The sequence below is a fragment of the Anas platyrhynchos genome, chromosome 5, assembly GCF_047663525.1.
Source record: "Anas platyrhynchos isolate ZD024472 breed Pekin duck chromosome 5, IASCAAS_PekinDuck_T2T, whole genome shotgun sequence".
Classification (NCBI taxonomy): Eukaryota; Metazoa; Chordata; class Aves; order Anseriformes; family Anatidae; genus Anas; species Anas platyrhynchos.
In genome coordinates, this window is record NC_092591.1 from 1,530,832 (window position 1) to 1,553,412 (window position 22,581).

General features: G+C 39.0%; 1 protein-coding gene across 3 annotated transcripts in view; it reads left to right on the top strand.

Annotated features, from left to right (window-relative positions):
• The window catches only part of FANCM (FA complementation group M), a 72,386-nt gene that overhangs the window by 24,492 nt on the left and 25,313 nt on the right, over positions 1 to 22,581 (top strand). For all 3 annotated transcript variants that reach the window (XM_027458277.3, XM_027458279.3, XM_072038044.1), the window contains 9 exons: positions 325 to 456; positions 1,243 to 1,375; positions 2,977 to 3,105; positions 3,607 to 3,708; positions 8,641 to 8,834; positions 9,466 to 9,672; positions 12,071 to 12,305; positions 19,159 to 19,316; positions 19,954 to 20,106. In XM_027458277.3, coding sequence (XP_027314078.3) covers positions 325 to 456; positions 1,243 to 1,375; positions 2,977 to 3,105; positions 3,607 to 3,708; positions 8,641 to 8,834; positions 9,466 to 9,672; positions 12,071 to 12,305; positions 19,159 to 19,316; positions 19,954 to 20,106 — 1,443 coding nt within the window. The remainder of the gene's footprint in view (positions 1 to 324; positions 457 to 1,242; positions 1,376 to 2,976; positions 3,106 to 3,606; positions 3,709 to 8,640; positions 8,835 to 9,465; positions 9,673 to 12,070; positions 12,306 to 19,158; positions 19,317 to 19,953; positions 20,107 to 22,581) is intronic.

Genomic DNA, 22,581 nt, shown 5'->3' on the forward strand with positions numbered 1-22,581 from the left:
TGTCTATATATAGCATGGGGGGCACATGCTATAGGGAACCAAGTTGAAATGGCTCTGCTCTGAGAAAAAAAAATCTGCAAATTAGCTGGTGCTCTGTGCTGGTAGCAGAGAACCCGATGGTGAGGCAGAGCACTAGCTCATCATCTGGTACAGTAACCAATTAGTCACAAATCATTACTGCCCGTTTTGAAAAAATCTATATTTCAAGTAAAATAAATGAGCAACTTGTGTTCCATTGTGCAAGACATGTAAAAACAAAGTTATTTTAAGGGGCTAAATGTTCTGACCTTGACATCTCTTACATATTCTGTGTTCTGTTCACAGGTGCTAGAAGCATTTGCTGGACGCCTGATTAGAATGGGAGTTTTGGCAAGGCGAGATATTCCCAGCCTCACAAAGTACCAGATAATTCTAGCAAGAGATCAGTATAGAAAAAACCCTTCCTCACAAAACAAGGTAAATGTCGTATTTCATGTTATTAAAGGAGTGAATAAATAGTAATACGTCATAATTTACAATTTTTATTATATATGTTAAGTTAGGTTTTCATTGTAACATTCTATGTTTAAGCCTTGGAATAAAATAAGCCTACTTGTTCTACACTACTTGATGCTGATATAGGAGAGGTAACAAAAAAGTGAAGAACTTCTTTTCCAAACTGAAAATGTTTTGAGAATTTATAGTGTACTTAACAATGGCCAGAATTACACTTTCCCCTCAAAATTATATTAGTGGACCAATTTCTCTCGGAGGGTCTTGGAGTTTTATTTGTCGTGGAGTGTTCAAACTTTTAAACTTAAAAATGAATATTGCCTTAAAAAAAACACATCAGTGTACCTTAAAGAAGACACTGGAGAATGCACTTCACGGCAGGCAAGCCAGTTTTCCTGACTTAAATTCTGTCACCTGTGGAGATGTGGCAGAAATATCTCTCTTTGCCAAATACTGAGGGATGGGCCAGCTGGCAAATTCTGAATGCTGCTGTATCGGACAGTAGCGAGCTAATCTTAGAAGATAAAACAAGTATTTCTGAGGTAGCTTGAAAGGTGGAAAAAGATTCCCTTCACTGATGATTAAGAATTCTGTAACCTGATTTGATAGGCAGACTACGTGATGCACATCAGTTTGTTCTTTGGCTCCGTGTCTTAGATGTTAACCTTGATTTGGTCATGAGAATTGCAGCGTGGTTCCTGCTGCTTATCATCTCCCTAATTTATTGATGAGTCTGTTTTGTTTCCACAGGGGATACAGCAAGGCGTAATTGAAGGAGATTTTGCACTTTGTATCAGTTTATATCATGGTTATGAGCTGCTGCAGCAAATGGGATTGCGGTCATTATTTATCTACCTTTGTGGAATTATGGATGGAACAAAAGGTGAAATGTCAGAAACAACCTTCCTTTTGTCCCCACTCCTCCTCATTCAATTTACTTTATCTATCTGGCTAGTTTTGCACAAAACAGCTAATACGGATTGCAAACATATTTGATACTTGGTTTCCCTTCATTCCTATCGGAAATAACGTTAACTCAGTGTTACAGATAGAGTGTATTTGGGAAAGCAAATGTGTGTGTATGGCAGCAGTTTTGACAAAATAAGGAATGAACGGAACACAGAGTAAGTGGCAGTAATATCTTAGAAGAGACAGGGAAAAACAATTAAGCAATTAATCCAAGAAACTGTTTGGTCTTCTGAAGCAATTATTTGGTCTTGCAAAACAATTCCTCTGTTATTGAGCTCCCCCCTATAGCAAAAATAGTGTAAATGTATGCATGAGATTTAAGCATCTTTGCCAGATTATCGCAAATTTAGATACATCACACTAGAATTTCTATCCCAGCTGTGTGACTTCTCACTAAGGAAGCTGTTATTGTCTCTTTCTGTACTTTTTTTTATTTTCGTGAATGAGATGATGGGAACTTCGTGCACTGTTCCAGATGTGGGTACATAATGACCTCAAACAGTGATGCAATAATATTTTCTTTTCTGGCCTCACTTTAATTTTCTTAATTCTGCCACTGAATATTGTAATTCTCCAGTCATTTTCAGACTTGTTGGATTGTCACTGCTGTCTTGTAGAGCTGGTTTGGTACTGACAGCTTTCTGAGGGGGGAAATTTCCACTCAGCAATGTCAGTCGAACTGCAGGTTTCTTCTGAACACTGGATGTGGGAGGGGAACGTTTCAGCTGTTCAGAATATGCTGTGGTGTGGCTCTGAGGTTTCTTGCTTCATTTTGGTTTGCATGTATGTCACTTGGCTGTGTGACTGAGGGTGGCTTCAAAAACAACGTTGCCTAAAGCACTGCTTAATTAAAATGTCACTGTTTTGTCCAATGTCAGAACCAAAAGTGTACCGTACATGCTGCATATTCTAGAATATCTATAGAATATATATTTATAGTTTGCATGTCCTAATAGTTTCTTGTGAATTTTATGCAGCTGGCATTGCTACAGTTTACTACTTCTGCTTGCACAGATTTTTACATTTCTGATGGTACAGAGCTCTCGTTAGACCTGAGCACCTTCCTGTATTCCCTAGTTTCTCAGATTCTTTAAATTCACATTTGCTGTTGTAAGGTGACAGATGAATAAATAGTTTTTCTGTACTGTCATAAAATCATTCAGGAACCTTGTTAATTTTAGCTTTTTGATTAGGTTCCCTTTTCTTTGAGTAATTGGCAGAATTCCTGCATTGGATGGCTTTTCTATTGCTTAAATGGTTGATGTAGAACATTTCAGTTTACCTATGGGACCCAGGCTTATGTTTATACAACTGGTTTTCATCTTTAAAATCTGTAAAAGAATCTTCTTTGAGAAAATATTGATCTAAACAATGTTTGTTACATTTTCTAAAGCTACCATGTACCTTTTAGCTCTTAAAACGAGTTTAGTAATTTTGAGAAGCTGATCTTTTGGATAGCAAAAATGAGATTCACTATGGAGATTGAATGCTAAGGTATTTAAACTTTTTACAAAGGGTTTACTCGTACAAAGAATGAACTTGGTCGCAATGAGGACTTCATGAAGCTGTACCAGCAGCTTAGAGACATGTTTGCAGACACACATCAGACTTCAGCAAATGGAAATCTTTGCGAGAGTAGAACAGGTCAGTATTTCCCCTTTAGGGATAGAATATTCACTTTCTATTTAAATAAAACAGCAAATAGCTCTGCATAACTTGTAGATGGAGAAGCCATGCATTTTGATGCACCTGGCTAATATTCTTTATACAAGATTGTTTTCCTCAGACTCTCTATTTTTTTGTATTTATCACCTTTCAGTGATTTTAGCTACCTTCAAATGAGTTTTGTATCTTTGAAGTTTTTAATTTGATTTAAAATGAAAGGTTAAAATAGTATTATTTGACTGCATACTTTTAACAATGTGACTCACAAAAGTAACAGCACGTTTTCACAAACTGGCTTTAACAAACATGCTTCTGTAAGTATTTCACTGAGGTTTTTGTTTAGGTGAATGTAATTAGATCTACTGTCAAGAGTGTGTATGCATAACTTGGAGAATTATGATGGGAGAAAACTAAATTCAGTGAATATTTATACTTGTTGCAACATGACTTGTATCTTTAATTGCTTTATGTCTTTTTCAGTGTTTGAAAATAAAAAGGAATTTATTTACAGTCATCCAAAATTAAGGAAATTGGAGGAAATAGTAGTAGAACACTTCAAATCCTGGAAGATGAAATGTTCTGGTAAGTACCAACAATTCAAAGAAAAAGTAGTGACCAGTTGGAAGTGTTAATGAAAATGAGTAAAAGAGCCTACTGATTTATGTCCTAGTTTGTTCAAGTGCTTCTTTACTGTCTTGAATGTTTGTATATCTTCTGTGTGCAAAAGTCCTCTTTAGAAAAACTATACAATAACATTTTCTTTAAGAAAAATAGTTTGTAAGTTGCTATTATTGATATAAACTGTTCTAACTGCTTGGTAAAGCCATGATAGCAAACTGTTTTCATAGAATCAAAGAATGGCTGAGGCTGGAGGCAGCCCTGGGTGCCTCTGGCCCAACCTCAACCCAATGTCCAGGCAGCTGCTGGAGATCTCCAAGTAGGAGACCTCTCTCTGGACAACCTGTGCCAGGGCTCCAGCACCTGCACAGTAATGACAGTGCTTCTACTGGTGCTGTGTCCCCTGATTTTCCTAGCAACAGAATTTGTTCTGGAGGTCAGCTCTCAGTGCAGTGCTACCATGAACTGTTCTCTCTTGCAGGGTTAGATGCCAAGTGTTTATGGAGCTTAAGGATAAAACACTTCAGAGTTTGTGAAAGGACATAAGTCAGCTAACATTAAAGTATCATTTCTCAAGGCACAAATATAAAATATTTGTTAAAGGAAAATATGCTTTTTGATCATTTTAAATTACAAAATTGTATTTAGTGAAATTAAGTTCTAAAACGACTGTAGATGAACAAAAGGTTACTCTTTTCTATCCTAACTTGAAATATCCTCTTAAATGTCTTTTGGACACTAATTATTCTTACAGTGTTGAAAAATTATAATAGAAAAGCAGTCCCTCTTCTCTTTCAGTCTTGTCCTGAAACTTTAACAAAAAAAAGAAAAGAATTGAATATTTAAAAAAGAAAACAAGAACAAAACAAAAAAAAAACCTCAGTTCTTATTTCTGTCTCTCATACAACTTGTCTTTGGAGAAGTCTTGAAATTAACATTTATAAGGAATAAATTTCATACGGATTGGTTTATAGCTATAATTTGCAGTGAGAGTGTTTAATTTGTGTAGTCATATGGACTTTGCATACAAGTGTTGCTTCTACAGACTGAATGTATTGTACATGGTATATAAATACAAGGATACTGCCAGTAATTCGGTAACTGTGCTTAAGATGCATTTTTTACCTAAGGCAGAAATACTGAAACGTCCCTAATTTTTAAGTTTCTCTGGGAACGGTGCAGCTGATTGCATGCCGCTGACTTGGATGTGAGCATGGCTGTTACAGGTAGAGCACACAGATTAATATTGCGCCTAAGTAAATGAACTGGCTATGACATAGTACACGAGACTGAGTTTCAGTGAGAATTACCTGTTCAGTTCACAGATGTCCATAAGGAATTCGAAAAACCCTGTAACAGAGTTGAAATGCCATTTAAATTCTTGAAGGGAGGCAGCTTCAACTGTGTCACAGTAGGCTGTGTCACACAAAGACATCATTTTTGTCTCATTTCTCTCTTGAAATACCCGAAACAACTGAGACTTTGACCACTACAAAAAATATGTATTACTACTGCTAGTATTTATGCTTATCTGAAATCAGAATGTATTATTTGGGGGCAAAAAGACCTTTAAAAGAAATTTCTCTAAAGTGTTTCATTTTTTCCCTAAGCTTAATATTGTTTCACTGTTTCATACATGGTGGTCTTTGCAGTTCTTTTTGCCAGAGTTTCTGTCAACAAAGCATCAATTTTCCTTTTATTCTTTATATAAAAATAATGCAGTTTGTCTAGGATTTTGCCTAACAGGATAGCAAAACAACTGCAGGGAGAAGTGTAGAATCAATTCTACAATCAGTTTTTGGTAGTGGAGAAAATTTGTAAGTTCGCTGCCACTAATGGTTATTTTATTCCATACTTTCTATTATTTTTGTATATGCATATAGGCATGGGGGGAAAATATTACAATTTTCTATGAGCTACAAGTTTTTGGTTTTTTTTGTTTGTTTGTTTTTTCACATAAATGTGGAATTTTTTTTAATGATGTTCAAAACAAATGTTTTCACTACTTCCTATGTTCCATCTCTTCTATATGGTGGGCAGTTTTATTGTTAAGTTCACTTCCTTCTCTCTTTTAAAATACATGAAGACTGTGTAGACAAGTCGAGTATCCAGCCTGTTGCTAAGAATGACAAACGCAGAGGCATCAATCTGAAATGGAAAACCTTCTACTACATTGATCTCTTCCTCATTCTTTTTCGTCTTGACTGAAAGGGGAAACAAAAATATGCCATACTGTAGCATGAGATTGTGAAGCAAAATACTCTGAATCATTCGAACCTCTCTGGTTTTAGGAAATTTTGGCTTCTTGATTCAATTGTTGTTTGGGGAATAATGACATCAATAACAATAATTTGTTTTGCTGTTTCTTTACTTTTTCCACGTTTGTTTGTGTCTTTTTCCTCTGGGAAGCCCCAATAATTTCTGACCAGCTTTTAAGTACTTTTTTCTTCTTATTATTATTTTTATTTTTATTTTCTGTCTTAGATAGCTGGTTCTCAGAATACACTGGAAATTACATTTACTTTATAATAGGCAACATTAATCTTCCTTATTTCTCTTTCTGTTTGTTCGTAATACATCCAAATTTATTTTATCAAATTGCTCCAAATTCATTTTATCAAATTGCTTTCTTTTTATGTGATTTTGTTGCTGTCCTTTCCATACTCCTGTCCATTCTCCCTGCTTCCCTCAGTGCCTCTTTATGGCTTCTTGTAACATCTTTTGCTATTTGCTATTGCCTTTTCTTTTCAAGTTCTATATTCTGCACTGGAGTTACTTTCACAAAGTTTTGTGTTTAATACTCTTCCATCTTCTCTTGTTAGCTTGGATTTTACTGTCATATGAATCCCATCATATATATTTTTTCTTGCAGTGTTGGTCAGATGTATGTCTTAATATTGCTAACAGGTAATTATTGCTAACAGGTAATCAGTGTTCAGCTGCTTTGATTCTGTGGTTTGTGTGTATGTGCCTGAACCTCAGAATTTAGTAGGCATGTTTCTAATGCAAGGCCAGAAAGCCCTTTACAGTTCACAGTCTGATCACAATCTTACACATCTCCAACCCAAATCCACTGAGGAGCTGACACTGTGATTTTATTTATTTGCCATGTTGTTCACTGTGTCATAGCATCTTTGATCATACATTCTGAGCAGTAACTCCAAACCTGTATTTCTACCCTTACTTTTCTTGGAAATAAACTCTAAATCCACATGTACACAAGTAGCTACACCCTAAATTCTGGACTCTAATTGAATAGGGTACACACCTGTGTCCTGATTTTTCCCGCCTCCAGACAAGAATTTGTCATGAGTCTGTCAATAAAACAGATAAATTTGAGTATCACGATTCCAAACATAATTGCATGTATTTTTGCTCCGTCAGAAGGCTCTGAAATATAAGCCTAAATCATTATGTGAGCAGTGGAAGATACTTTCAGCATTTGTTTCAGGAAGCTTGTTCAAATGCATAATATCTCTAGGGAAACAATAGGAGCAAGCAAAACTCCTGAACCCAACTGCTTCATTCCAATTAAGCATTACTGAACTACTCAGTTTCATAAATCACTGTGGTCATGCCTGTTTAATTTTTAAAACCAGTCACTGCTTCAGCAAAACATTTCCATTGAGATGTCTTGCATTTGAGAAGGAAAGGATTGGAAAGGAAAGGAACAACACTAGCTCTTATTCCTCCCTTTGAAATGCAATCTCTCCTATGAGGACTCAGAGGAGTAGTGCCAAGTTGCCTGTGCAAATTCTCTGATCTGTTTCTGAGTAATGAAGCAACCAGGCTTAGTCTGAGCTTCTCGTTCATGTTGCTGTTATACCCCTGCCTTGTGAGATGCACGCAGTTCAGGTAAGTTCAAGAAGCCATTCTGGCCAGCTCTAAAGAAGCGTTGGCTCAGCATAATGAGCTTCTCCCAGCTAATCTTCCATACCTAGATTACCTATTAGGTTGATTATGGGCTGCTAGTACCTTGAATTTTCTCTGTCTGGTTTTGGATAAGTCAAGGAGGCAGTGGCAGCACATAAATTGTATTGCAGTACAAGGACAGATACTGTTGAGTGTTGTCACTGTTCAAGTCATGGGATTGTGCTAAAAACAGATACAGAACAATGGTGTTGGTAATAAAGCTAGTGGAAGAGAAGAATAGGAACTCATGTAAGTAGGGTATATCCAACCTGCACTTACTCTAGAATGTATAGCCTGTCAATTGTTCAGGATGGCACACTATACAGGACACATTCCATCAGTGTTGCAGTGGTCTGGTTTCTAGTTAAAAGTACTGCATCATGTGCACCATGTTAATTCTAGGCCTTCACTGGGACAGGTTGCTGTACCTGACAGATGGCCCCCATATCACCTGCAATATCACTGCCTTTGTTTTACTCTGGCCACTTCAGTAACATTCAAAATTCACCTCAAACCCTCTTTGAAAGAAGTCATCTTACACATTATTTCAGGACACATGCCATCAAACCTGAGCTTTTCAAAGTAACATGAATAATAGTACCTTAGGTATAAGACATTCTCACTACAGCTGGTGTCAATTCGCCGAAATTTGAATGCTGTGTTGATTCCAGAGAGGAATTGTTTGAGCAGCTATATCTAGGAGCATTTTCTGGGGGTGAAAAGGTTTGCCTAAATAGGTTGAGGGGCTCATAATTACCAGTTTTCTCTACTATTTATACATATATATGTTTAGATTTTTTTTTAAATACATTTTAAAGAAAAAATCTTAAAAAAAAAAAAAAAGCCATATACTTGGGTAAAATCTGCTAATTGTTAAGTCAGGTGAGAGCTGTGAATGTGTAACGTGTGGGATGACTGGTCCTCACATTTCTGTGGCAACTGTTTTAAAATCATGTATTTTCTGACTTTTTTTAACCTAAACAGATCAAACCACGACTGAAAGTACATCTGTGAACAATGTGGATACCAGAGTGATGATCTTCTCATCATTTCGGGATAGCGTGCAAGAAATTGCAGAAATGCTTTCCCGCTTCAACCCAATGGTTAGAGTTATGATGTTTGTTGGCCACTCCACAGGAAAGAGCACAAAAGGCTTCACACAAAAGGAACAGCTTGAGGTAAAGAGAAGAGAAAACTTGTATTAAGAATAGTTACAAGGAATATTAATAGTATAAATAATTATATGGGTATTAATATAGGTTGTATGGCAGTGACTGAAATTTCAAGTGTAGTTAGTAAATACGTAGTTCAGTTGCTTTCAGAGTATCCAAAGTTATACTCACTAAACAGAATGTATAAATAGGAACAGTTTATCCATTTACATTATATTAAGACATGCTAACTTTTATATATTTGAAAATCTATGGAAATATTTAAATACTTACTTGCTTTGGGGATTTTTTTTTCTTGTACATAGAAAAGATAAGATATATCCTTAAATTATGATTTAGCAATATAAAAAAAATATTGTAAAGTTGGTAACATGACTTTTAGAAGTATGATATATTTAGAGTCAGAATGAGACGTGCTTTTTCCACTTTCTTTTAGAATTGAAGAGTCATATTGATAACATTAGTGCATGCTAGTTGATCATGATGAAGTAGTTGACAAATTTAGAAAGACTGGCTGTGTTTTGTAGGTTTAAAATACAAATTTATTTATTTTTCAACTACTGGGTACACCTAGAAAAAAATGCAAAGTGTGTATGTAAGGCTTTCTAGCTAACTTGTTGAATCTATTCTTAATCAGGTGGTAAAACGCTTTCGTGAAGGTGGGTATAACACCCTCGTCTCTACGTGTGTTGGAGAAGAAGGCTTAGACATTGGTGAAGTTGACCTCATCATCTGCTTCGATGCTCAGAAAAGCCCAATTCGCCTTGTGCAGAGAATGGGCAGAACGGGGCGCAGGCGGCAAGGCAGGATTGTTGTTATCCTCGCCGAGGGGCGGGAGGAGCGGGTGAGTGTGAAGCTTTCTTCTTGCTGGGAAACCAGAGGGACTTGTTTACTGTGTTTCAGAAAACTGTGTAGTGTGAATTAAAAGTCACGGCAATCGTGAGTGCTCTTAGCAACATCTTAACTGTCCACAGGAAAGTATAATAGCCCACTATGACCAAAAGAAAATGTCTTTTTCTTCCATGTTGAGAACTTCAAGCTTTGCTGTTGATAGTGCTTATTTTGTAAACGATAAACTCAGATGCAGAAAAAAACATTTTTTGCCAAGGTTATGGAACAATCTGTGGCAGAGATAAGAATGAAGCTCTGTGAGCTGGAGGGCTGTAAGTGTCTCTCTCTGAACTGCTGACGACACTGCGCTTTCAGACAAGTACTTAGTGGTAGCAGGCTTGCGTGTGAGGTCTGAAGAGATCAGCTTAAGTGGAAATCTACTTTTGCTAAATTCCTGAACCTCAGCACTCAACTCAGAGTATAATTAATCTTCTCTGAGTGCAGACTGCCCCTTGGGAAACAAATGTACCAGGGGAAAGCTAAGCTGTGAGTCGTGAGGTGGGGGAACTGATCTTCAGCTGTACCAGCACACTGACCAGCTTCTCTGGATGAGATCCAAAGAAGATGACAGGGTAGTGCTAGGTGGGAGGAGGCACGGCAGTCCCTTTGACATCCTTCTTTGGTTAGATGCCTTGCAGTATAATTTGCTACTGCATCTTTACATTTTCATGATTTTCATCAAGAAGTTTTGTTGGGAGAAATTGGAAAACATAGGTCTGGAAATGTTGAGTTTGACAAGAATTTTTGTCACAGAAGCTGCTGTGACTTGCTCCTGCCCCCATCTCCCCACACATTGCCCCCCAGGTTGGGTTCCCCATGGAAGCTCGCTGCCATCCAGCAGGCTGGCTTGTGCCACCTGACTGCTTGTGCTGTGTCAGTCCCCTGGGTTCCTCCCTCGAACTTTCTGCCTTTTCCCTTGTGTTCCCAGGCATGTCGTGTTTTGCTTGTTTGTTTTTAACGTCTTGTGACTGCTCAGCTCAACGTGCATTAGCCTGGAAGGGAGCTCCTAGCTGCAGATTTAAACCGATACAAAGGTGAGGGCTCAGGAGTTCCTGAGGAGCTCAAGGCCTCTCAGACTCCTGCCAGGCCAAGCTGACACTGCCTGTGAAACGCAGCAAAAGGAACCATACTGATTAGCAACAGTAAAGTAACAATTCTGTAAGGCAATTAAATTGTTAATAGAAAATTTGTTCTATAAAAAGAATTTTTACCTGTGCTAGGATTAAGAAAAAACAAAACTTTATTGGAATGTCTGGAAGGCAGTTTAATAAAGTTCTCCCTTAACCTCTTCCAGTTTTATTCAGAGTGTCTTCTTGTGTCTGCCTCTTCAAGTCCTTGTTTCCAAAGATCATCTGTCACAAGAATTTAGCTGCCACGCTGGGCATACTCAGAGCACTCCGTCTGCTCAACTTGGCGTGCTGTCTCCATCAGTGACCTGCGACAGAGACTCAGGGAAATGTATTAAGACAAGAAGTGTGCAGAGCGGGGACTAGTTTCTTTCTGTAGTTTCTCTATCATCTTGGTTTCTCTGTTGCACAATAAAAATGAGATGTAATTAAAAGGACTTCAGGCACGCGTGATATTAACAAATAACCTTATACCTTAATTTGTTTGACCTCCTTTCTTCCTGATGTAATGTGATTTACATCATCCCTATATCTATTGCAGATTGTGAAGTCCTCCAGGCAAGGGCCGTGTTTCGTTTTCTCTCAAGTGTCATGCCTCCTTCTGATTTACTTATGGAATAGAAAAATCTGTATATTAAGTTTATATTTTGTGTTATTTATTTTAAGGATTTTTAAGGCATGTTTGCAACTTAAAGGACAATCACTGTTCTTTAGTACTTCTTTGCTTTTTATTACATTTGCTTTGAATGTTTTACATAGGCACAAAATGAGCATTCAAATTTCAATTGACTTAGATATGTTAGTTTGGAAGCTTCGTAAAATGGGAAAAAAAGAACTTAGAAGCTATTTTTAATGTAATCATGATCAGATTTTCAGTGCAACTTTAGTACTTTATTGTTTTCCTCTATATCCTTTTGCTCCTTTCTTCTCTGTAATTGGTTACCATGATGTGGGGGCATATTGCAAGTCTTGGACTTGCAGTTCAGGAACTTGAACATGCTGTTGTGTTGATCTTACCGACCATGTCCACAGAATAGGGCATGTGCGTAGTTCTCTGGCCCTTGCATCATATTTTGTTTTATTTGTGTTTGGGAAGAAAAAAAAAGTGCATGACAGAACAAAACATAATGAAAACCCCACAGACTCTCAGGCGTTCTTTTGCTTATCATTAAGTCATGTGGAAAAAGCAGTGCAGCAACATATGACTTTTCCTTTCTTTTACAGACTTACAATCAAAGCCAGTGTAACAAAAGGAGCATCCAGAAAGCTATTTCAGGAAACAAAGTGCTTCATTTTTACCAGCATAGCCCGCGTATGATTCCAGAAGGCATAAATCCAGAGTTGCATAAAATGTTTATTACTGCTGAAAAATATGAACCAAACAATTCAGGAATGGTTTCCAGAGGGAGAAGATCTACTTCCTTCCAAAATAAATCTGCTCTCTTTTCCTGTGTCACTGGTAAGAGGATTATGGTGTTTCTGTAAGCGCTCTGTAAGCTGCTATCTCATGTCGTTATATTACAGCATATCAAAACTGCGCTCCCACATGAGTTTGGGTCTCTAGCAAAAGTGTCCTTCCAACAGCTCTAACTTTTAAACTGTGATATTGAGCTGTCTGCTGCTTTGATTCTGCGTTCTTTTCCTTTAACATCCTGAAATCACAGTTCTGTCCTTCAGTATCTGTACTTCATATCAGACGTTTGTTTCGTCCTTTCCCATAGAGCTTCCCGTAGAGTCAATGACTGAGGGCCAGAAACTCCAGCAACAAACAGAAGAGGCCAATGTTAATGCCTTCTGAAGTCTTCTGATATGCCTGTCAGCTGGCATACTTGTCACTAAATCTTTAGTGTTAATTCTATACTAGATTTGTTTTTTAGCTAAAACACCTAGGCTTGATTCTTGTATTAATGCAAGAAATGTGTCTTTCATACTGTTGGAAGTTAAAATAAAACAGAAATGCTTGAAAACTGAAGGATTTTGAGGGGAAAAATGGAGAAAGCAAAAGTAGGATATTGGGACCAGATGACCTCCAGAGGTCCCTTCCATCCTCAAATATTCTGTGATTCTTTGATTTATTGCACACGCTTTTGGAGAAAAATAAATCTTAAAAAAGAGAAATGGCTCCTCAGCTTGTTCACTTAGATAGCCCTGGAATGAGCTTATAAAAGAGGAAGAAAAGGCTAAGTTTTACAAATACTAGGAAATCAATTACAATCTCTTTTGTTACGTGCTTTCAGTACTTTAAAAACCAATAGCAACTGCTTGGAAGGAAGAAAGCTCAAAAAAAAAAATCAGAAGCTTCATATTCCAGTGTCTGAGTAGTTAGACTTAAAGGTTAGTGTTTTTAAACTCTTCTGACCACAGAAGTTCTTACTGTCACAATCTACCTCTGATCCCCTTCTGAACACCATCCAGGGCAAACTAAAGCCTGAACAGAGAAGAGGGGAAGCAAGCCACAAAATCATGCAGAAAAGATCCCTTTCCTTAAGCTGCAATTCAGTTCTTGCTATTTCCCATTTTGCAGGGTAGAAATGTACTGGAGAAGGATTAGTATCAGTAGATCAGTCTGTACCTGCCACCCTCAGCCTAACTTCTTGCCAAGTAGCATGTGCTGCAGCCATAACCGTGGTACGGTTGTGATGGTGCCTCTGATCAAAATGCTTTTCCAGCACACCTCTCCAAGGCTTGCTTATCTGGGTTCTGCACACAATCCAGGAGGTGCCGAATAAGGAGAAGCAAGGGTGGTGTAAAAAGACACAACTTGTGAGAAAAATAAAAGTGGGGCAAAACATGGAATTAAAAAAATCATTTTAGAATGTTTGTAACTCTGTCCTGGAAAATAGAAATGAGAGGCTTGAAGTGCACAAAGCAGATAATACACTTGAACGCATTTCCTGCTGAGGGAATAGCACTTCAGAGGCTGTAATTACCAGGTTCCTTTTGTGTGAAATAGGTTAGCAGCTGCCACACTGAAGTACATGGCGTATGTGGTGATCTATCAGTTGCTGAGGCTGAATGGGATTGACTGCCTATCTTGGAAACCGGTGTTACATCAGTGCAAATTGCTGATGCTTTTTTCATACTGAGCACCAGGCTTATGTGCTAAGGTCCCCTTCGTTACTGTATGAAGCAAGTGCCTGATATCCAAGATAAGACCCAAAAAGAATAAAAAGTTCTTTAATTTTTGCATTTTCTTGTACTAATTTCAGTGCTCCCTTCCATGTTATAAAATTGAAAAAGGTAGCTGTAATGAATAAGCTTTGTGTGTTCTTATTTATCCTTTCTTGCTTTTCATTTGTTCTTGAGGTTCAGTTGATCTTCAGATTTGTCCATGACAGGATGTGTGAACAGAAACTAAATTATCCCAGGCAGAAGTATCGTAGTAATTCCAAGCAATCTCCTCCTTTCCTAGCTAAATTTAAGTATCTCCTTTTCTTAATCTTAATCATTGGGCGTAACATTTCTGAACAGGTATCTTTGGAGATAGCTCAAGGTTTTTGTTTTGCTCGTCTTTTGTTTTCAAATTACTGTTTATCCCACAAGATAATTGAAAAGATGAAAGTGCTGAAAGATCCAGATAATCATCTTTAATGTGATATTTCCAGGTTCTCTGCCAATATCCCCATTCTGCGAGAGATACAAAGCCACAATAATCATGGCACATAATAGCTAACATGCCTTAAAATGTGCTCTTTCCGTACCTTGTTTTTCCTAGTAGCTGAATGTAATTTTAAGGTATCAATAATTTCTTCTGCTTTTCTTTTTATGTTGTATTTGTCCAGGTAAAATCTCATTTTGTGATGACTTCTTCCCCTGATTCTTCTCAATTAGTCTGCCTTTCCCTGCTTCTGGATGGTATCAGTCACTGAGTTGTATCTAGCTGTGCTTTTTGTTTGATTTTAGAATATCACATTATTTCCTTAATTGCCATTTTTATCATAACCATGCAATCTTCTTTTACTATCTTTCTAAAATATACCTAAAATATACCTTCTTTAGTCTCTCTGTGGATTTTTCACAGAATCACAGAATTGAAGGGGTTGGATGGGACCTCGAAAGATCATTGGGTTTTTGATACCATTCCAGTTGCCCATGCTTTTCAGTACAGTTGTGGAAGGGCCTTTTGGATGCCTGATAAATTTTATCAGCTCATCTCCTGTTTGAATTAAACGTGCATAATTATTTACTCTGCTTTCAGTGGAAATACTGCAGAAAAACTGCTGTTTTCAATGTTTGTTGTCTTTGAAAAACACAGTGAGTCAAGGAGGTGTTTATGCATGGGTGCTCCAGTTCCCTAAGTTCCGATTTCTCACCCTGACAGTACTGGGTTAGCTGAAAGTCACCGTTTTGTGTGCTGCACCAAGAATGTAACACTTGGCATGTGTCTTACATCAGCTATGTCTTGCTCTGCTTTTCTCAGTAGAGAGCTGTCTCCATCTGATTCAGACAACAGCTGGTATTTTGCTTTTGAAAATTCGATTGCTTTCTACTATGTATATACTATTTTTAAAGTGTTTTGACTTTGCCTAATAAGGTTACCTACACCTAGTAAGTCATCTGTTTGTTTGTTTGTTTAAACATCTTTCAGTTACACCTAAGATGCATTATTTTTTTCAGCCAGTGACACGGCCTCTCCAAAATACTGGTTGCATCCTTCAATGCATGCCCAGAACAGCTGCTCGTGCTGTTGGTGGGAGCATGAGTATCAGCTATAACCTGCCCAAGAGGGACCTCAGCAGCAGCACTATTATTAAATTCGCTTTTAGTTTTGGGAATTCTTCTTCATCCACACAGAGAGTTCTGGTAATCTCGGAATTGCGGCTCTGTGTGAGAAGTGAAGCACCTCATGATCTGCAGAATTGGTGCTGTTCTGCTCAGCCGTGAGGGTTCCCCATTAGTGCAAATAGATGCCCATTTCCTGGGGCAGCTCGCCCTTGGCTGCAGCAAGCTATTATTTCAGAGTGCTCTGCAGAACTTGTAGTGACAAGCTTTTGCCTTTTGTGAAGAATGGGTTAATGAATTTAGAATTTGTAAACATTAAAAACAAGGTTTTTGTTTGTCCCTTTGTTTTTTTGCCAGCCCTTAAGTCTGAAATGGTATTTTACACACATGCTGACAGAGTCCTGTTTGTCTGCATCCCTCTTTCTCTCCATTTTAGTCAGGCTTCATTGCATGTCAATCACGGCTTAGAAATCTGTGCTCATCTAAGATGAGTAGAACAAGTATGGAGAGGGTTCCAATAGTAAAAAGTAGAAGTGATAACTTGTGCAATAGTTTGCTTTAAGACAATTGCCTTTGGTCTGCTTCACTTTCCCTCCATTTAACAGCAACCAGGCTTTATAGAAGTAAAATAGTTTGAAAGTAGGCTTCAGCTCCTGCTTTCCTCCTTTACCCTGACGCATCAAAGTATTCGGGGCAGATGGTCAGGCCTTTCCCCATATTGCACGGAATCGTTGTTTCTGGAGAAGGGAAGAGTTGAGCAACCTCTAAGTTAGGCATTAACCTGTCACCTGCTGGACCACATTGCTCTTCTTTACAAGCCAAGGGACTCCCTTGCATTCCCTCTTGAGGAGATCTGTTGTGTTTTGTCAGGTACGGAGGCCATTGTCTTGACAGCCCACAATATTTGTTCTACTCAGGAACAGAAACTTCATAGCTCAGTTATTGAGCCCAGAGCTTCGGGAAGTGTCTGTTACTGCATTTTGCAAGCTGTTGGATGCCTTCACGCCTGTGTAATGTTGGACAGTACAACCACCTGATGGTATCAGAAGATCCTCTTGCCTTTGTTAGGAGGAGCTGTGTGGTGGTTTTACCCTGCTGGGGAGCTGAGCTCCACCACAGCCACTCCTCTCACTTCCCTCCTCAAAGGAAAAGGGGAGAAAATAGGATGGGAAGGGCTCCGGGGTAAAGATAAGGACAGGGAGGTCACTCACCAGTTACTGTCACTGGCAAAACGGACTCAGAGTAGCGAGAGTAATGTAACTTGTCTGATCCCACTGGGCAGGAGTTGGACTAGATGATATCAGAGGTCCCTTCCCACCCTGGCTATTCTGTGAGGCTGCTGATATCAAAACAGAGCAGTGAGAACTACCACCCACCTTGGGGGCTGCGGGGCTGCTTCTCACTCCTCACTTTCTCAGCTCCTGTTGCCCAGCATTTTTTTTCCCCCTTTCTTAAATCTGCTCTCCCAGAGGCCCAACCAACTTCACTCAGGGCTCAGCAGCAGGTCCCTTTTGGAGCCAGCTGGAGCTGGCCCTGCTCTGACATGGGGCAGCTGCTGGGCTCTGCTCACAGAGGCCACCTCTGCAGCCCCTGCTACAAAACCTTGCCACAGAAACCAAATACAAGTTTTCCTCTGGATCTGTAACACGGAGAACTGAAGTCATCTGTTGTTCTCAGTTTCCCTTGGCGTGTCTGGATGGCATGTTCATCACCTGGACTGTCAGGGAGAGTTCTGTGACGCTGCCTTGATAACCATCTTCAAGAGCAAGAGAGATCTCAAAATGGATCTGTTTGCCTCTGAAGTTTTTTGCTGGTGTCTGCTTTTTCCTGTCTAGCAACTTGCTCTTTGAAAATGCCATCTTGGTTCCTTGGCAGACTGTCTTTCTTTCTTGTTGGGTATGAAGGTATGTCTTAAGTGAGGCAGTAGAAGTCTCTTTGGACTGGCCAAGGGCATTAGGTGTTGACCACAACGGAGTGCCCTTCCTGGCCTTTCCTTTGTGCCCTGTCCAGGTAGCAATTTCGAGAGCTCCGTGCTAATTCAAGACTGAAATATTCTGTCTTGGTATATGGGTGTGGGTAGTTCCTGCTAGAGCCAACTTAACACTAAGCTCTTCTTATAAACAAGAATAAAGGCCATGAGATACACTTTTCTTATAGATGTTTTTAATTTTCAATTTTCTTCAAGTCTCTCTTCCTCTTCTACTGAGTCCCTGACCTGTGTGTTAGCTGTAAATAAGTGTAACACCTCCTAGACTCAGTTCAAACATATTCCAGTAGCAATAATATCTTCTTTTTGTTCGTTTCTTTTTTTTTTCACCATGGTCTTAAAAAGACTTCAGTGTTGGTTAGACTTTTCCAGCTGTGAAAGAGTTAGCAGGAGTTGAACCTTGTCCTCAGGACTTTCAGGGATCTGGGTTTGAGTCTCCTGCAGACATTGTCACATCGTCCCTGGAGATGCAGCGTTTGGAAACTGCAATGTGAGAGGACTAAGAGATACAGGCTGATTCCTCTAACACATCATTAAATCAGAATAGGGTGTTGGCTGCATATTCATCCCAAATCCTATCTCAGAGCGATTTTCAAATTAACTTAATTATTTTTCTCCAAGCTTCACACATCCAGGCTGAAGGCAATCACACATTAACTGCTCCTAACAGTGATGCTTTGGATGTCCCTTTGCTATTTGCACTGATGGCAGTTTTGGGGGATCTGGCATTGTTGCTGCACACAGCTGGCACAGTATGTGGTGGTTGTGCCAGGGCTTGCTGTCAGACTGACAAAGTTACTCAATTTCCTCAGTGTCACTGGAGCTTGCTCGCACAGGGCCGTGCAGCACCAGGGCCTTCTCTTCAGTGACCTGCCACATGAGCACATATTTTGTTTCTGTCTAGCATTGATGCTCATGGATTCCCCATACTCACCATTTGGTGTTGTGAGTCTAAATAAAACTAATGAGCTCTCCTTTTCTTTTCCCTGCTCCTTCAAAATTTTCATAATGCTTTTGTTTCTGTTCTCCTATTCATCTACGTGTCCTGAGCAGTTTAAAATGGAAAAGAGATTGATTCAAGAAATGAATAAGAAATATTTTTGACATAACAAAATGATGTTACTTTCCAGTACTTAAAGAGTAACTTAAAAATAAAAACAAACAAGCAAACAAACAACAAACCGCCAACCAACCAAAAAAACATGCAATTTATTTGAAGTTTGTTCCCCCTGGTGTCCCCCTGAGGATTACATTTATAAGTCCAAGCCCTGTGCTTTCCCTGTTTGCTGAGCTGTCTTCAGGGCCTGTTGGTGTCTGATAGGTTGAATCAAAATCTCTATTAATATCTGTCAATGCTTCTTTATGTGAGGCCTTCCCCAAAGCAATAACTTAATAAATAGATGTGTCCAAAGTCTAGCATGTGCAACTTTGTTTTGATATTTTGTTTCTGACAGCAGATTTTCTATATCTGGTTCTGGTTGTGGCAGAAAGAAAATACATTTCTTCTGACTGATACTACACAAAGTTGTTTTTTTTTCTTCTTTTTCTGTATGTCCTTTTTCTTGAAGTAGATAATATTTTCCCCTTCTCTCCTCTCCAACAGGCCCAAAGCAAACGCACAGTCATGAGAGTTGGTCTTTGTCAGCTGAGGAATTTGAAATATGGGACAGACTTTACAGGCTTAAAGAAAGCGATGGAGTAAAGGAACCGATACTGCCTCAAATTCAGTTTGAAACCTTAGAAAACCTGGAAGAAACATCAGTGAGTTTAACCTAAATGTAATGTTTTCTTTGACACGTAGTTTAATGGGAACTCTGGGTAACAAAGTTAACTATGAATTCAAAGGATGTCTATCTTAAAAATGCAATTTGGAGAATGACATGCAGGTTTTTGAAGTTAAGAATTTAGGAGTTAGATGTTTGAAATGAGTTTCTGAGGTTAGATCTGTCTATTAAAAATAGAAGGAAAAAATCTCCCAGTATCCAATAAGTTCTGCTCCTGCTTCTAAGAATTTCAGGCAGGACACTGTATTCATGATGGTATTGTGTCACAGCTTTTCTTTACCTCGTTTATATAACTATAGAAGTGTTACTGATAGAAAATTCAAGTTTTACAAGCTCTTTTCTGACCCCGAGGGGAAAAAAAATGAGTTTTTATGCCATTTTACTACTTAAAACAACCTGTATCTCATGAACAGCTCTGACAACACACAGCCTGTATTTTTTATTGTTTGTTTTAGACTGGACTTAAACATTTGTGATAATGTTCAGATACTGTAATGTTCAAATACTGTTCGGATACATTTAGTGTTTATTGTCCCTGACAGAGAGGTAGGAATTGGTTTTGCTGAACAATTTCTTAACTAAAATCTCCTTGCCAATCTAATTTTAAACTGCAGAAGCCTGAAGAGGAGGGAACTCATAAACTTTCCTTGTCTGAGTGGAGAATTTGGCAGAATCGTCCTTTTCCTACAAGTATGGTTGACCACTCGGATCGCTGTTACCATTTTATTAGTGTTATGGAAATGATAGAACTGATGAGACATGAACAGGTGAGGTATTTATATCTGTCTGTCTGTAAGCATGCACGTGTATTTAATGCACAGTTAGAATACTTAAAAAATAACGAGTGCTCTAATTTTGTGTGGTTAGTTGAAATAAAAAATAGGGAAATGTTTGTGTGGGGCTATGTTATTCATTAAGAAATGGATAATGTGCATTTAATTTTGTTTAAAAAATGTCTCCCACTGGTGTTCTGTAATTCTTACTCTTCTCCACAGAAGTTGTTTATAAACACTCAGTGTTTTCCCTCCAGTTCTATACGTACTGCTTTTTCTTGTGTTGAAGTTTTCTAGGTCATCAGAATCTGTTGCTAAGCTGCCAGAGTTTCCTGAATAACTACTAACCAAGGAAGAGAATAGAGATGTTGTAGTTGTACTCCTTGCTCAGAAAGTGTATTAATAGAAGGTTGTAAATAGACTTTTAGAGCTAAGATAAGCTTCTCCATCACAGGACAGTGGCATTCTTGACTTCTTTTGAGAGTCTGTGTTCTCTGGCTTGGGTCAATAATAAATATATTGCCAGAGAGAGAGGATTTCAGAGGGGTGTTCAGGTGTAGAGGGCTGAAGGAATTCAGTAGACAAAGGAACAGTTAAAAATTTTAGAATTCTTTTTCTGATGGAGGACTTCACTCCCCACCACCAAATCAGACATTTGAAGCATTTGTGAGTTAAGTTCCCCTACTGAAAGTGTCCTGCTACCAGAAGGCTGCTCAGGTTCCCAAGTGTCTTCAGAGTTGTGGTAGATGCTAACACCTGCCACCTATAAAATAATCTACAGAGCAAATTGGTTAGTTGCCAAGTGAGTCATCAGTATTCCGTCAAAATAGATGCAGATAATTGTAAGCAAAGCAGAGTATCTAACACTTGCTTTTAGAAAACTTTTACTAGAGATGTGTCTGCCTATTGTCCCTCACTGGAGCGAGGCACAACCGCCTCTGCTGTCTACTGAACAGTCAACAGAGAGGATGCTCCCTCATCAAGCAGGGCCCAACACGATAGCTTTATGGCCACCACCTTAGATTTTGCTTAGTGTGATGATGGCATAGCATAGACATAGGCACAGCATAGGCACGGGGCATGGTGCTGCCTGCTGTGCAGGGTTTGCTCAGAAGTCACACTGCCCTGTGCCATCATGGCACACAAGCTCTCTCCCAAGTATTTCAGATCAGTCCCGTGTACAAGACATGGCAGTGCAGCAGAGAATCTGCAAACAGAGCCTTTTCACATTCCTGGAAAATGCTGGAAGATCTGTGTCAGAAAGGAAGGGGTATTGCTGTTCATTGATAACCAGTGAGAAAGTTGGCTTTCACTGTTTCTAATTTAACAGCTAAATGTTAGCCTAATCATGGTGTCTTGTAAATAATGTTCTTGCTTCCAAAAGAGTGGGACTGCCTGTTATCTCATTCACCTTCTTCCTAGCTCAGCATTTCAGGCATGATCTGGATTGATTTTCCGCCAGCTTTCTCTGATCTGTCTTAACTAGTCATAGGTGGAGATGCTGAACTTTCTCATCAGTTAGAGGAGAAGTGCATAACTGGATGCCATCGGCAGGCTGAAAACACCTTCTAGTGACTCTGCTGAATATGAGAGGTTACAACATGAGACATTGCTCCACCCTGTTGAATTCTTATATAGAAAAACAAAGCACTTGCAGTAACTCTGACTATATCTGGCAAGGTTCACAAGGCAGAAGCTGTAATCAGCACTGGCATCCATTTTTCAAACATAAGTAGTTCCTGGTCTGTTTGTTATACCTACACAAAATTGTCAAGGTTCAAGGACTTAAAAGCTTCATCATATTTTTCTTCACAAAAACAAAGATGGAATGTTTTAATTTATTTTGTCATTATTGACAGTGATTTCTTGCATTAAAGTTTTATTAATATTCTCTTCATTTTCTTAAGTCAGCTTTGACTTCTCTGAGAAGCAGTAGTAGTCTTCCCAAGACAGGCTATGTTCCCACTGGCCTTTGCCAAAGAGAAGGGAAGTGCATGCTGTATGCTCTGTTTACAGTGGCATCGCCTTGGACCAGTCACTGAGTTGTGGCAGTCCTTGCTCATCAGGATTACACCAGAACAAACTTACTGCCCTGCAATTTGAAAGAGAACAATCTTCCGTACTGCTAACATGAGAGGATGTGTGAGTTTGCAGGAGGTTGTTTTGTTTTCCTCAGTACCAGTCTAGTCCTAGTTCACTCTTCCTACAGCTTCAGTTCTGGAGCCTCAGAAAATGCACACAGAGGAAAGAGGGTACAGCTCCACGGCAAATCAGACCAAAGAGCCTTGCTGTATGCTTCTTGCATTAGATAACTGAAGGCAGTGTTAGGATTCTTCTCTTCTCAAGGTTGAGTTCCTTTGGCACAAGGAACTTGTTGCCTTGTACCTGATGTGGTCCAGCCTCTGACAGTCTTGGTGGCACGGCTGGACTTTCTGCAATCTGATGAGCCATTTCTTGTACTGGGGGACT